At 37.9% G+C, this 14,599-nt stretch overlaps 1 protein-coding gene across 2 annotated transcripts in view; it reads left to right on the top strand.

Annotated features, from left to right (window-relative positions):
* ntrk3b (neurotrophic tyrosine kinase, receptor, type 3b) overlaps nucleotides 1-14,599 on the top strand; it is a 374,712-nt gene that overhangs the window by 191,837 nt on the left and 168,276 nt on the right. For both annotated transcript variants that reach the window (XM_038292890.1, XM_038292888.1), the window contains exons 8-9: nucleotides 8,140-8,439; nucleotides 14,342-14,391. In XM_038292890.1, the coding sequence (XP_038148818.1) occupies nucleotides 8,140-8,439; nucleotides 14,342-14,391 (350 nt within the window). The remainder of the gene's footprint in view (nucleotides 1-8,139; nucleotides 8,440-14,341; nucleotides 14,392-14,599) is intronic.

Here is a 14,599-nt window from a genome sequence, read left to right as displayed (position 1 = left end):
AAGTATGTAGCCTCCAGCCCACATGAAAGCTCAGCCTTGATCTCAGCGGAAAGGATAGAAAAAAAAAATTCCATCCCTAAGCCATGATAAAGCAATGATGATTTGGTAACCGTCAGAATGTCTGTCTAACGTTGAGACAATGAATTACACGATATACTTCAGTTGTTACATAAGTCTATTCAGTATATTGGCCTTGGGCATGTTTAGGACAGACTGTATTTAAAACCAATATTTATCAAAGATGCCTGACATTTTTCTCTTTGCAGCAAGCTTCTTCTTGTAGAGCACAATCTATTGTGGCTGTTTGTAATGCATCACGCTACAGGACAAGGGAGATTTGTCAACAATTCAAACACTCCCTGTTGGAGCCGGGCTGCTGAGACCCATGCAAGAGTGACAGATTGACTTTGCAGCGTCACATCTGCAGGGCTTCCTTTACACGGACACTCAATGGATGTACATCTCCAGGCACTTTTTTCTTTCCTGTTGACACTCTGCTGGTGCTGCAAATTAACTTATTAATTTTTCACCACATGCTCTGGTGGTAATTACATTTCCTCCCCTGTGCAGCCTATTGTCTCTGGAAATGTCATAAAATAGCTTAAACTGCTGCTCTGATTAGGGAGTAATCTGATTGACAGCGAAATTACCAGCCGTCAAGCGACATTCTCTGCATTCAAAGATGAGCTCGCTATTTTTGCGAAAGTGTAATTAACCACAATGCAAGTTCAGCAGGCACATTGTTCTGGTGCTGTCACGAACAATAACAGCTCTACTGCAATGGGGACTGGCAAAGCTTTACTTGTTTGCTTTATTTTGTCCTTCATGTGATCCAGCCTAGCATTCCATTATTGACATGGTCAATCGAGTTGGTAGTTTTATTAAACAAAGTTGTGAACGGCGTTATCCTTATGAAATGCTTTGCATTGATGAGTACTGCTGCCCTTTGAATTGTAATTCTTAGTAGTTTAAATCTTAAGGTCAGTCTAATTCAGCGACAAAAAATTATGCATTACTGTCATGGAGAAGTTCATAATGTAGCCCTAACTTTTTCTCTGAAAATGTTTTTCTAGTGACTACAGGTGCTGGTCATAAAATTAGAATATCATGAAAAAATAGATTGATTTCAGTAATTCCATTTAAAAAGTGAAACTTGTATATTATATTCATACATTACATACAAACTCATATATTTCAGATGTTTATTTTGTTTAATTTTGATGATTACAAATGACAACAAATGAAAATCTCAAATTCATCATATCAGAAAATTAGAATATTACTGAAGACCAATAAAAACAAAGGATTTATAGAAATGTTGGCCAACTGAAAAGTATGAACATGAAAAGTATGAGCATGTACAGCACTCAGTATTTAGTTGGGCCTCCTTTGGCCTGTATTACTGCAGCAATGCGGCGTGGCATGGAGTCGATCAGTCTGTGGCACTGCTCAGGTGTTATGATAGCCCAGGTTGCTCTAATAGTGGCTTTTAGCTCTTCTGAATTGTTGGGTCTGGTGTATTGCACCTTCTTCTTCACAATACCCCATAGATTTTCTATGGGGTTAAGGTCAGGAGAGTTTGCTGGCCAATTAAGAACAGGGATACCATGGTCCTTCAACCAGGTACTGGTAGCTTTGGCACTGTGTGCAGGTGCCAAGTCCTGTTGGAAAATGAAATCTGCATCTCCAAAAAGTTGGTCAGCTGCAGGAAGCATGAAGTGCTCTAAAACTTCCTGGTATGTGGCTGCGTTGACCCTGGACCTCAGAAAACACAATGGACCAACACCAGCAGATGACATGGCACCCCAAACCATCACTGACTGTGGAAACTTTACACTGGACTTCAAGCAACGTGGATGAAGTGCCTCTCTTCTTTTCCTCCAGACTCTGGGACCTTGATTTCCAAAGGAAATGCAAAATTTACTTTCATCAGAGAACATGACTTTGGACCACTCACCAGCAGTCCAGTCCTGTTTCTCTTTAGCCCAGGCAAGACGCTTCTGACGCTGTCTGTGGTTCAAGAGTGGCTTGACGCAAGGAATGCGACAGCAGAAACCCATGTCTTTCATACGTCTGTGTGTGGTGGTTCTTGAAGCACTCACTCCAGCTGCAGTCCACTCTTTGTGAATCTCCCCCACATTTTTGAATGGGTTTTGTTTCACAATCCTCTCCAGGGTGCGGTTATCTCTCTTGCTTGTACACTTTTTTCGACCACATCTTTTCCTTCCCTTCGCCTCTCTATTAATGTGCTTGGACACTGAGCTCTGTGAACAGCCAGCCTCTTTAGCGATGACCTTTTGTGTCTTGCCCTCCTTGTGCAAGGTGTCGATGGTCGTCTTTTGGACAACTGTCAAGTCAGCAGTCTTCCCCATGATTGTGTAGCCCATGGAACTAAACTGAAAGACCATTTAAAGGCTTTTGCAGGTGGTTTGAGTTAATTAGCTGATTAGAGTGTGGCACCAGGGGCCATCAATTTTGAACCTTTTCACAATATTCTAATTTTCTGATATGATGAATTTGAGATTTTCATTTGTTGTCATTTGTAATCATCAAAATTAAACAAAATAAACATCTGAAATATATGAGTTTGTATGTAATGTATGAATATAATATACAAGTTTCACTTTTTAAATGGAATTACTGAAATCAATCTACTTTTTCATGATATTCTAATTTTATGACCAGCACCTGTATAGATGTTTTTTAACAACTGAAAAGCCCACAGATGCAAGAACATAACATTTAAGTAGAATATTGGATTTGCATTGGAAATTAGCATTAAACACCCTATCCATTGATTATGTTTTAACTATTTCAAACCAGATTAAAGAGGTTAGAAAACAGGCATCCCTCAGGCACGCAAGTTCTAGGTTTTCTGCAGGATCTTGTCTATGCTAGATTTGCCTGTAAAACTTCCAAATGGAATCGCCCTGGAAGTATCTTGTTCAGACATTCCATTTTACTGAACTAATTTCAACTGTTTGAGCAACAGTTTTGCTGCAAGTAATTAGCCATTGATGGAACTCTTCACCTCATCACAAAGGTCAAGTTCAGCCGCCCTATAAAGGAAGCTCATTTGAGTTGCTTGCATCCAGGATCTTGTTCTTTCAGGATCCATACCAATGTATAACTCAGGAATTTCACTATTTGACACACCATATATTATCAAGACATATCAGAGCAGCACCCACCTTTCTCCAGACAAGGCCCCAATCTGTCTGTCTGTCTACCATTTCACCCTAATCATTTGTGAAAAGCAATACTCTTGCACCGCTCTGTTGGAGTGAGTGAATGAAGAGTGTGTGGGGAATCAGAATGTGTAGGAATCAGATTAAGGACAATTTTTTTTACATCTATTTCACCATCACATTAAGGACCGGTTGTTGTAAAGTGAGGACATTTTGCTGGTCCTCACAAGGTATTTTGATAGTGGTTAGGTTAGGGGTAAGGTGTTGAATGGGTTATGGTTAGGATGAGATGTGCATTAAGAATGGTTAGGTTTAGGGTTATTTTTAGGGTTAGGGCATAAAACCAGCTCAATATGACTGAAAATAAATGGAATCGCAATGGGAGTTAACACATGGTCCTCAATACATTTAGCAAAACGATTGTGTGTGTGTGTGTGTGTGATTGGGGGTGTGTGTACCTGTCTAGCTGCCAGAGAGAGGACCATTTTTCCAATTTCACCGTCAAATTGAGGACCAGTTGTTGCAAAGTGAGGATAGTTTGCCAGTCTTCACATGCTATTTTGCTAATGGTTACGTTTAGGGCTAAGGTGTCAGTTGGTTAGGGTGAGGTATGCATTGGTAATGGTTAGGTTTAGGGTTAGGGCATAGAAAGGGTTGAAAAACAGAAAATCAATTGAAGTCAATGGGAATCAACACATGGTCCTCACTACGATGGCAGAACCATGGCAGTATGTGTGTTTCTTTTGTTTTGGTGAGTTTCTACCAATGTCTGGAATTAATTCATGCTAAAAAGCCAGTTAGAAATACATCTACTTAGATAACATTGAGGAATTTAACACGTTTTTTTCCAGCTTTGTTCCCTCTACTGTCACAAAACTGTGCCTGCCCTAAATAACATGGCACGACTGGCTTTGTGTTCAGAGTTCTCACTGATCGGAGACATGTAGTTATGAAAGCTTGTCATCTGTGTGGACAGTACGAGGACACCATGATCACATGGACAATCAAGCTGCGCAATAATGACTTGCATCGCATTGACTAAGACTGGGCTGACAGCCATGCTGAGGGGGAAGTGTATTGGTCCCTTACTGTCTATCAAGGCGAGAATTACATTTTTTTTCCTCTCCTCTGTGTTTTCTTCTTGTCTTGGTGCCATACAGCTCTATACACGCCCTCACTTCAATTCTTGTTCCTCTGCGTTTTTCCATGTCTTCCTTCTTTTCTTGCTGAAAAATTGCAGCTCAGCACACACCCCCACACCGTTCACACATGTACAAGGCTTCTGGTTTAGATAAGTAAAATTACTTTATTGTAATATTTTCTGTCACTAAAGAAATTTGTGAAATTATGTGTTCCAATCACTAAAACAGAGTTATGGTGCTACTTTGCTTTATGGTTATTTAGGCTATAAAGTTGAAGATAAAAAATGCTTATATAAAATGGCATTTGCATTTACTCTCTTTTTACCATTTTAATTTGACTGATTTAAACACTGAAATTGCATTTGTATCTTTTCAATTCCCTTTAACGACCCACTTTCAGAGACATAGACATGTATGGGGCATTGCAGGCTAACAAAAAAAACCCAAAAACAACCCATTGCACAGGGGTGGAACCGTTCATCCGTTTCAATTTGCATGTTTTCAAAACAAAAACAAGGCTTTGATGGGTTACTGTGTAAAACCTCAAACTCAATGCTATTTCTGACATTTTGAATTGAAAGAGCTGCCTAGATGGGAAGCTCAACATCTTAAAACTTGGAAACAAAGTCCAGTGGATTGTTTTTTTATTTTCTTTTTATCTTGTAAATGATTTTTATACTTAGTTAATAATAATTATCCCCAGCCAAGATACAATTGCTACATGGCTCTCCTTTTTTGCCCATAGTCCCATATCTGTTATCTTGCTAATTTCCTAAGGGGCTTAGTCACAGAGCTGAGTTTATGGCTGAAAGCAAAGTAGGGGTCAGTGTAAGTATTGCTCTATTAGAATCAATAGATACAGACTTTAGGGTGCTGACAATGAATCATTTGACAAAGAAGACTGAGTTTTCTCTAAAGGTTGAAGCTCTATCCATCCATTCATTTTACATCATGCTTATCCCTGCTGAGGTCACAAGGGATGCTGGTGCCTATCTCCAGCTGTCTACAGGCAAGAGGCGGGTCTACCCTGGACAGGTCGCCAGTCCATCGCAGGGCAACACAGAGACAAACAGAACAAACAACCATTCACACACACTCACACCTAAGGAGGATTTGGAAAAGTAAATTAATACTTATGTTTTTGAACTGTGGGAGGAATACCCAGAGAGAACCCAAGCATGCACAGGGAGAACATGCAAACTCCATGCAGAAAGACCCTGGGCTGGGAATCTTCTTGCAGCAAGACCCACTGCCTCACTCTGCATCCCAGGGTGAAGCTCAGTCTTTATGAGCTACAAGTTGGAGTCACTTTTTGTTTGGGAGGCATTTAAGTGGTGCATTTAGCTTCTGGATCAAACCTGTATTGACTTATGCATATTTCTCAGGGATGTCCAAGTAGTAAGATGCTATTTTGTCCCTTTGAGCTGTGTATTGTTTATCCAATTCATCTTATCTTACACAAAAATGCAAGCGATGAGGAGAGCAGATATGAAAAACTGTGAATATAATATAATTTTGAGTCTTCTTAAAAGGGCTTTAAGCCCTTACACTATCTCTGTGTAATAACTGGAAAGAAAGAAGTGCTTTAGATTTTAAATCAACTGGTACTACTCAGATCTGCTAAATGAGGAAGTGACATAGAGATAATTACTAAAGAGTCAGCACTATTTATTCCTTAGAAGCAGTGGCGGCTGGTGGAGTTTTTTTTTATTTTTTTTATTCAAAATAGACATATACCAAAAACCAGTCAAACATATACTAAGTTATCACACCAGTATATTTATATGAATGCCAACAACAAAAAACATTATAAAAACACTTTATAAAAACAAAACATAATTCCATGTACAGGTTTAGTTTTTGTACCGGTACATAAATCTTGCCCTTCTGAAGCTTTGTGAAGATAAATCTGTGTTTTACATGGTCCAGTATTGTGTTACAAACCTAGAAAAATGTACCAGTTTAATGATGGAGACACTATTAGTCAGCTTTTTTTTTTATTTTTTATAAAAACTAGTTATTTTCTGAGAATGTATTTATTTAAGAGAAACTATGCAAATTAACACACATCTAGAAAAAGTACACTATAATTTTCTTATTCCGTGTTGGCTCAGATCCTGATGATTTAAAAAGGAGGCAGGGAAAGAAGAATAAAGTATTAGCCTCACTATATGCTGCTAGCCAAGCCTTCTTGCTAAACCCGGTCCTGGAAAAGGACGGTTCTTGCGCCATGTCTATCTCTCTCTCTCTATATCTCTCTCTCCAATGCATCTCCAACCCCTGCGACTCAACCTGTCAATCACCCACAAAACGTCTGCACTGTGGCGGGAGGTGGTGAGCAAATACGCTTCGCATCAGCTCTCCTTTTCCTTTTTGTGTTGCAGTGGAGCTTCTGTGCATGGACAACTTTTAATGAGAGTCAATGGGCAAAGATTTTTGTGCCCGACGGTGAAAATACATCACCAATCCGACAAAAAATTAAATGACGCTTTACTATTCATTAAAGATTAAATATGTATCTTGCATATGTAAGAAATACATATTAATTTATTTCGTAATATTTTAAATGCTAATTTAAAATTTAATGATAAAAATATATATATATTTTTTAATAAGGGTCATTGGGTTGGTGGGACGGCGCCCTCGTGGACTCTATTGGCCATCCACCACTGCTTAGAAGTCTGCTGTGTTACAATATTACTCTGAGCTACCAGTCAGCTGTGGGATTTGAATTGAAATTTTGTCCAAGAATTATACCATTTGAAATATGGAGTTTCTCACCATATTTCAAATGCCACATAACAGGCACTGGACACATCTTGTTCTTGACTGTCTTACCTTGAAAAATTCAAATTAATCTCTTCTCTATAAGAAAAAGGCTGATACTAGGGGTATAGGTGTTTTCTATGAGGTGATTTTATTCAGCATACCAGACCATACTGAAATAACTGTGATTTGGTCAATTAGACTCCAATACAGTTATTGAAAATGTTGGATCTTTGAGGGGTGATGTCATATAGTCCCAGATATCAACAACCATTTTTTTTTTTTTTTTCCGATAATAAATAGATAAGCTATCCTTTGAGCTATTATTTTCTAACTGTTTTTGCCGTACTTTTGGGTAGCCTATTGCTTACACAAGGCAAAAGCAGGACATAATCACTGCTGTATTATCATAGAGTAGATTTGATGAAGGGGATAAAACATAGGATAAACGTGCAAGGTAATACCAACTGCAAAATATTTCCTTTTGTTAATATAGCAGCAAAAATGAATCACTGCAAAGAGAAATGGGTGGATAAACTGTTCACCAAGTGGAGCTGATAGCATTAAAGAGATAAATTGCCTCTCAGCTTTGTGGCGTTGTGAATCTATGGGCTTTTTTAACCCAAAGAATTTCCACAATCTATTTCCTTAGTCCTAGTATTCATTTTCCTTCATCATTGTCCCATGAACTGCTGTTGGAACATGTAGTGTTTGGTAAAAGGCCCAACAGTACTTCAAGCAAGAAACCTGCCTTTTAAATGTCACAGTTTCGTGAAGTATTTTGGGTTAATTCTGCTTCTGCATATCTTGAGATTTTAGAAAAGGTTTTCCCTAGCCAAAGGGGTGGGTAACATTCTTGACCAATAAAGGCCTTTGCACATTAAAACTTATATTTTCTAAAAGGCATATGGATTTTAATGACTAATAGGAATCATGCAAAGATAACTTTTAGATGATCTACCAGTTTTGCGTTTTTGCACAATGACAGAGATTTAGCATCAAAATGTCTCATGTGTTTTTTGATGTCTTCTTCCTTTCTACAGTTCCACCAATAATTTTGAGGTTGGCTGAGCCTGAACAACGCCTTGACACCTGCATCGAGTTCACAGTTCGTGGGTACCCACACCCCAAACTGCGTTGGTTCTATAAACAAAAGGAGATCCAGCAGAATGAATATATCAAAACGGACATGGACTTCTACCAGGACTACTTGGAGGGATGTCTGACTTTTCAAAACCCAACCCACATAAATAATGGCAACTACACTTTGGAGGCCAGCAACCCTTTGGGAACAGTCACCAAGACAGTATATGGTCACTTCCTCACACCCCCTGAGGATATGGGTGAGTGGATAACTTTTTTACTTTGTGTTGATTTACCAAGCTCTAAACACAAACAACCGAAAATAAAAACAAAATAAAGGAAAAGAAACACATTAAAACTCACTTTATACAAAAACTACAGCTAGCATTCTCCAACTGTTAAAGACTGACTTATAAACTCTATCGTTTGGGTTGGGGGCTTCTAAAACTTGCCAACAGAGAATGCAGGTTGAGCAACTAACCCTTGCTGCACGGATTCTTTTAAGTGCAGTCAGGTACAGTAGGCTGCTCATTTTTTGTTCACATGAGTTCATGGGACAGGGAGAAGAAAAACCCCAATTCTGACAAATTTCTCTCCATAATCAGCATTCCAGGGTTAAATCCTGTTAGTTCATGAAAAAGCGTGACACTCTCTGTCTCTTCTTTTGCAGACACAGTGGAAATATTTGAGTTTTTCTATTCCAAAGCAGCCCTGTTGGGATTTTACTTTTACTGTCTTATCATTCTTTGGCACTTGTTATATGTGGATTTGCACACATATACACACAGAGGTACTTGTACTGTCCAGATTGTAATAATAGATAAATTGGTAACTTTGCGCTCCAGTTCATGATGTAGTCACTAGCAATCTATCCATTTTTGTTTACTTTACTTCTCAATTTAATTTCTGAATTGTTAATAAGTTTTATGTACTAGATTGTTTGCCCTTTTTTTTATTTCTCCTCTTTAGCGAGAGCCTGTCAGTTCAATTCAATTCAGTTTATTTATCTAGTTCCAATTCACATCTCAAGACACTTTGCAGAGACAATTCAACCATATCATATAGTCAGATAGGTTTAAAGTTGAATATTTAAGCCAGGGTATAATACAATAAATAATATTATCATTGTATACAACATAATTGTCATAATCACTTAATTAGTGCAGTATTTGGAATTAAAACTCATACATATTTGTGTGCAGCAGTGTTCACTATTTGATTGGATCAAATGATTAAAAAAAATGCTAAATCCTCTGTGCTAATTCCCTACTGATTATTCTGCTGTTGACTGGTGTTTGCTGTCATGTATTGGTTCTCATCATTGAAGCTTAAAAAAGAAAAACATAGACAATTTAACTGTTTATTTACATAGGAAACAGGGGATCTGGTGGTCCATTAAAAATGCAGGAAGCCAAAATAGGCTTTCACTTCCTCCTGATGCTGCTCTTCAGCCCGATCAAAAAGCCACCCAGCAATTGTTCCAAGGCAGCAATTTTGCTTGTGTTTACTACCTCCTTCATAAATAGAACTTCTGAGCTATAGTCCCCAAGTGTTCAGTGGGATTGAATTTCTTCTCCACTACCAAATTCTGGTGGTAGTCTGATAAACTGTCAGATAAAGCTAGATATCATTGAGGATAGAGCTACTGTAGTTACCAAAGAGCCAGAATAGCCCCTGATTACAAAATCCTCTCAGCATATCTGACTCTGTACTGAAATTGGCACAACTGATAACAATTGTTGTTTTGTTTTTTGGCGATGTGACAAGTGACACCAACCCCACAGCATAATACTGCCTCCACTGAAAGTTGTTTCACATTGACAGAGAGAGTTTTGCAAGCTTTTCAAGGGGAAAAGCAATGTGGTCAGCGCTCCTGCCCAACTCTGCAGAGCTTTTTCTTTTTTTTTTTTTTTTACAATAGTTAGCCATATAATGATTGATAGATAGACAGATGAAAATACATAATTATTTATTTTTAAACAGTTGTTTTTATACTGAAATATATAATGCATGCAAATAATCTAAAGAAATGTATCAATGAAAAAATTCCACTGGGGTCACGCTCAACTTACCCAAGGAAGAGGTTCTGCATGAAATCTCCTGTTTCTGGTCTGAAGATAGATTTCAGGTTGTTTCAATGGCTTTCTTGTTGACAGCTAAAACAAAGTGGGCCTGTGCAATCTCTGACCTTCATTAGAGATTCCTCCCACATCCATATAAAGCCATTGTTAAACAGTTGCAGATTATGACACTGCTGTATGACTAGTGATTTGGACAAATGGATTTTAAGGCTATCGCACAATGCGCGCTGAGGCTTCACGTTGGCACACATGCACAAACCAGCACTGCTGAATGTGAGAAAGTTCAGTGACAGAGGGTAATCTACTGACAGCCTGAGTGATGCTAACACTGCTGAGCAGGGAGGAGGGCAGAGGGCCGAGAAGACGGGGATAATGGCTGAGGGGGAGGGACTCTGGGTTAGTAGTGAGACACACACATAACATTTTTGTGCTGTTTGTGTGTGTATCTGTTTCTCAGCCTTTGGCAGCAAGCCAATAACTTGGCTGCTGTTACTGTTTGAGGTCCTGGCCACAGGTACAAATCCGGATCCGTCTTTATATCGGCTCAATTTATTATTCAGTTTAATTTTATTGTATTTTAGGAAAAAAAAAAGATCTACCTATTTTAAGTGCAGTACATTAAATTAAACTTCATCTAAAACCCTTTTGTTTTTTCTTGTGACATTTGTCGCAATTTCAGTGGTTTTTGGACAGTTCTCTTTAATCCTTTGAAATATTTGTTACGTCTCAGTGTCCCTGTGTGCCTCTTGTATAACTGTCTTATTCTACAGCCGATTTACTGTAATTTCCTCGATATTTTAACTGTTCAAGTTGAAGCATTTGAAATTACAAAATCTTCTCTCAGGGTGCAACAAATGTTTGGTGTTTTCTTCCTGTCTATCTTTCTGCCTGTTTTTTTTTTTTTTTTTTTTTTTTTTACAAATAAGTAGCTTGACAATTTTATGAGTCTTCTCAAAGCATTCAAGCCCCCATTCACATTACAACGACAGATTTTGGAGTATAGTACTTCACTGAGGTCAAATGTGATAATCCAGGTAATGTATAACAGTAAAGTGGAAGCAAGTGGAGATGCTTAAGACATGGTTAGGTAATAAAAAAACATTGCCAGCTTTGAATATTTTACAGATCACAAGGCAGAACTTAATCCCAAAAGTATAAAAGTTATATACGATATGATATGATGTGATATAATCTGATATGGCAAAAGCTACAGAAAAACAGCCCTCTATCTACATTAACGGTCTGGGCAACATACAATAGACATTATTGACAATAGCAAGACAGTGCATCAAACCACAGCTCTGGTGACAGAATCTGCTGACAGAACAGTGACTTGGGATGCACTCTCGTGGTCTTTGTAGAAATAATCAAAAGAAGACACACTGATAAAAGGAAGCCATAAGGTAAGGGACATAGAAGGGGTAGGATAGGGTATTCTGGTTCAATTAGACCAAACATAAGTGTTTTACCCTGCAATCAAAATACTCTCTCTGATACTGGTAAAGACTCTCAGTCATGCAGGAATTATCTTTCTGATCTACTAAAGGGTTATGTATACAGTATAAAAAGCATACAAACTCAATAGCATGTCAATAGCAAACTCGTCTGTTCCTATTTGGCTGTCACTCCATCCTGGAGAGAAATATCAGCTGTGCTGCTGCCATCAACACCTTTGTTTATAGATGTTGGAGATTGGCCTGTTTTTCAGTGTAGTCCTGTTTCTCTGACTGTGGCTTGCTGGATGTGCTCTCTTCACCCCCTGACGTTTGAGCTGGCTTGGAGCTCATCTGCCTGGATGTGTGTTTCCTGTTCATTTGCCTTTTGTATCTCGGCTTATTTTTCTGTCTGCTTCTGTCTCCTTCAACCCCAGTCGGCCTCGGCAGATGGCCGCTCACACTGAGCCTGGTTCTGCTGGAGGTTTCTTCCTGTTAAAAGGGAGTTTTTCCTTTCCCCTGTCACTACCTGCATGCTTAGTGTGAGGGATTGCCTTCTAGTCAATAAGTCGATGCAATCAACTGGTTTTCCTTTAAAAGAAAACTTGGAACTAATCTGACTGTATGATCTGGTGAACTGTAAAGTGCCTTGAGATGATATGTGTTTTGAATTGGCACTATATAAATAAACTGAATTGAACTGATTCCAAAAAAAAAAACAAAAAAAAAAACAATCCACTTGACTTTGTTTCCAAGTTTGAAGACATTTCGCTTCGCATCCAGGAAGCTTTTTCAGTTCAAAATGTCAGAAATAGCATTAAAAATGGTTGCACACAGTGTTTGCATTTCTAAAATAAGCAGAAGAGTAGGCTCAAACATTTAGCATGATTATGCAGAGCATATGCTAATACTGGGAGGAGCATGTGTAAATGTATCACTTATCTTGCAAAATGATATTTATCAAACCTGAAGCTGAATTGCAACTTCCATGTCTATATTTAGCATGTTTTAAAATCAGAGGCAAACTCAGATGCTAAAAATGTCTGGCCTCTTTGCAATGAAAAGGAAGCAGTGATACAATGACAGACACAAAATGGAAAATTTTATTTGCATACCGACAAATTTGGATAGTACAAATTTCAAATAGTAGATACATATAGTTTATTAAGCAATGATATTTTTTAAAAGAGCTTCTTGCAACACTGCACTCTCTCTTGGCTAGGTAGAGTGGTGTTGCCATAAGAGTAGTTTTTTCTGGTGTCATTTTGTAGGGGTGTTTTTTAATCACAATTTAATCATCAGGTTAAGTAAAAAAAAAAAAAAGCTGCTACAAGTAATTTTTTTGAACAAAATTGATGAATATAAAGATGCTGTGCTCAATTGTTATTTCCTCTATTTGTTAGACACATCTTTTTGTGTCTCAGAAGACAATGTGATAAATGTTTCTGAGTGATATTGGTTATCAAAAATAAGAAATTAAAAATGTACATGGCAATGTTGCAACATTTAGAATGATGCAGATGCCAGAGGCGGTTAAATCATCTCATAGGTAATGGGTTCTCATTATGTTTTTTGAATTCTACATGAACAGAGAAGACGCTTACTCTCCTCCTTTGACTATATCTTCTCATCATAGCCACCATATGTGTCATCTGTGTGCAGTGTTGTTGAAAATTGCCATTTCTGATGTGCAAAAAAAAAAAGTCTGATGTACTAAGCTTTGAAAACAGCTAGTAGTGCACAAAAAAAAGAAGAGGACAGAGGACAGTAAGCCACACTTTGCTCCTGTTAACAAAATTTGTAATCACCCCTAACATACCCTGAAATTGCATATGCAATTGTTGTTTAAACTACCATTTTTTTAGCTTCTTATTTGGGTCTTAGTAGATCAGGACTTATGAGAGGTGAATAACTAACACCCCAAATACACCCTCCCCATGATGAAACATGGCTGTGGCAATAGGAACTTTTCTTTAGCAGCGCAGCAGGTAGGATGGTCAAAGCTAATGGGAGGGATACTACAGCTAAAGCAGAGTTGTACTGAAAGCAATGCCTTCCAAACTATGTAAAACATTTAAAGTTTTACCCCATCCCAAACATTCAGCTGCAGCTACAATCAATAAATTGATTGAAAGCTAAATTGTGCATTAGAATTGTCCAGTTAAAAGTTAAATCAAATTTAATTTAAATCAGTGTGTAATTAATTAATGTGACAAACTGTCTTTGAAAAGTAAGTGGATATTTATACACATGTATAAGGTGCAACAAAAAAAGTGTTTTTTTTTTCTTTCTGATATGCCAATATCAGTGCTTAAAATGAAAGACTCTAGACTAAGTCAAGTCTGTGGTTTTCTGGCCTTTTAGGCTGTCCATTAATCCATGTAAATATTATTTTTGTTTAATGTGATAACAGATGCAGAACCATGGTCATTTAGGGGAGTTACACAAGTTTACATTGGGAAAATGCATTAGTCTGCTGTATTGATTGTGTTTTATGACAAAATTGAGCTTGGCTGCTTATAAAACGCATGAATAAAAGAGAGTAGGGCCATTATACACATTTACAACGAAGGAGTAAACCAACGCCGTTAAGCAGTTTATTCCCTCTTTAAGTCTCAGGTGACTTTTCTCCTGCTCATGTTTTGCAGATGAGAATCCTGAGGGTGATACAGGCCAACCAGAAGAAGATACATTCGGGGTGAGTTTTTTTTTTTCTTTTTTTTTATTAAAGGAAATGTTAAAGACAGAGGATCAAGACATTACCAGGGAGCTGGTTGATTTTATTATTTTTTGCATATTACCCCAACAGTTTGTTTTTTGTTGTTGTCTAGTACTATAGCCATGGTTTAAAATAGGTGTATTAGCTTCAGTTTGTTTATGACATATGAAGAACCCTACAGCAAAAA

This window comes from Cyprinodon tularosa, unplaced genomic scaffold, assembly GCF_016077235.1.
Source record: "Cyprinodon tularosa strain WSP-4 unplaced genomic scaffold, ASM1607723v1 ctg319, whole genome shotgun sequence".
Lineage (NCBI taxonomy): Eukaryota > Metazoa > Chordata > Actinopteri > Cyprinodontiformes > Cyprinodontidae > Cyprinodon > Cyprinodon tularosa.
The sequence above is the reverse complement of the archived record's forward strand: the minus strand, read 5'-3'. Positions and strand labels throughout refer to the sequence as shown.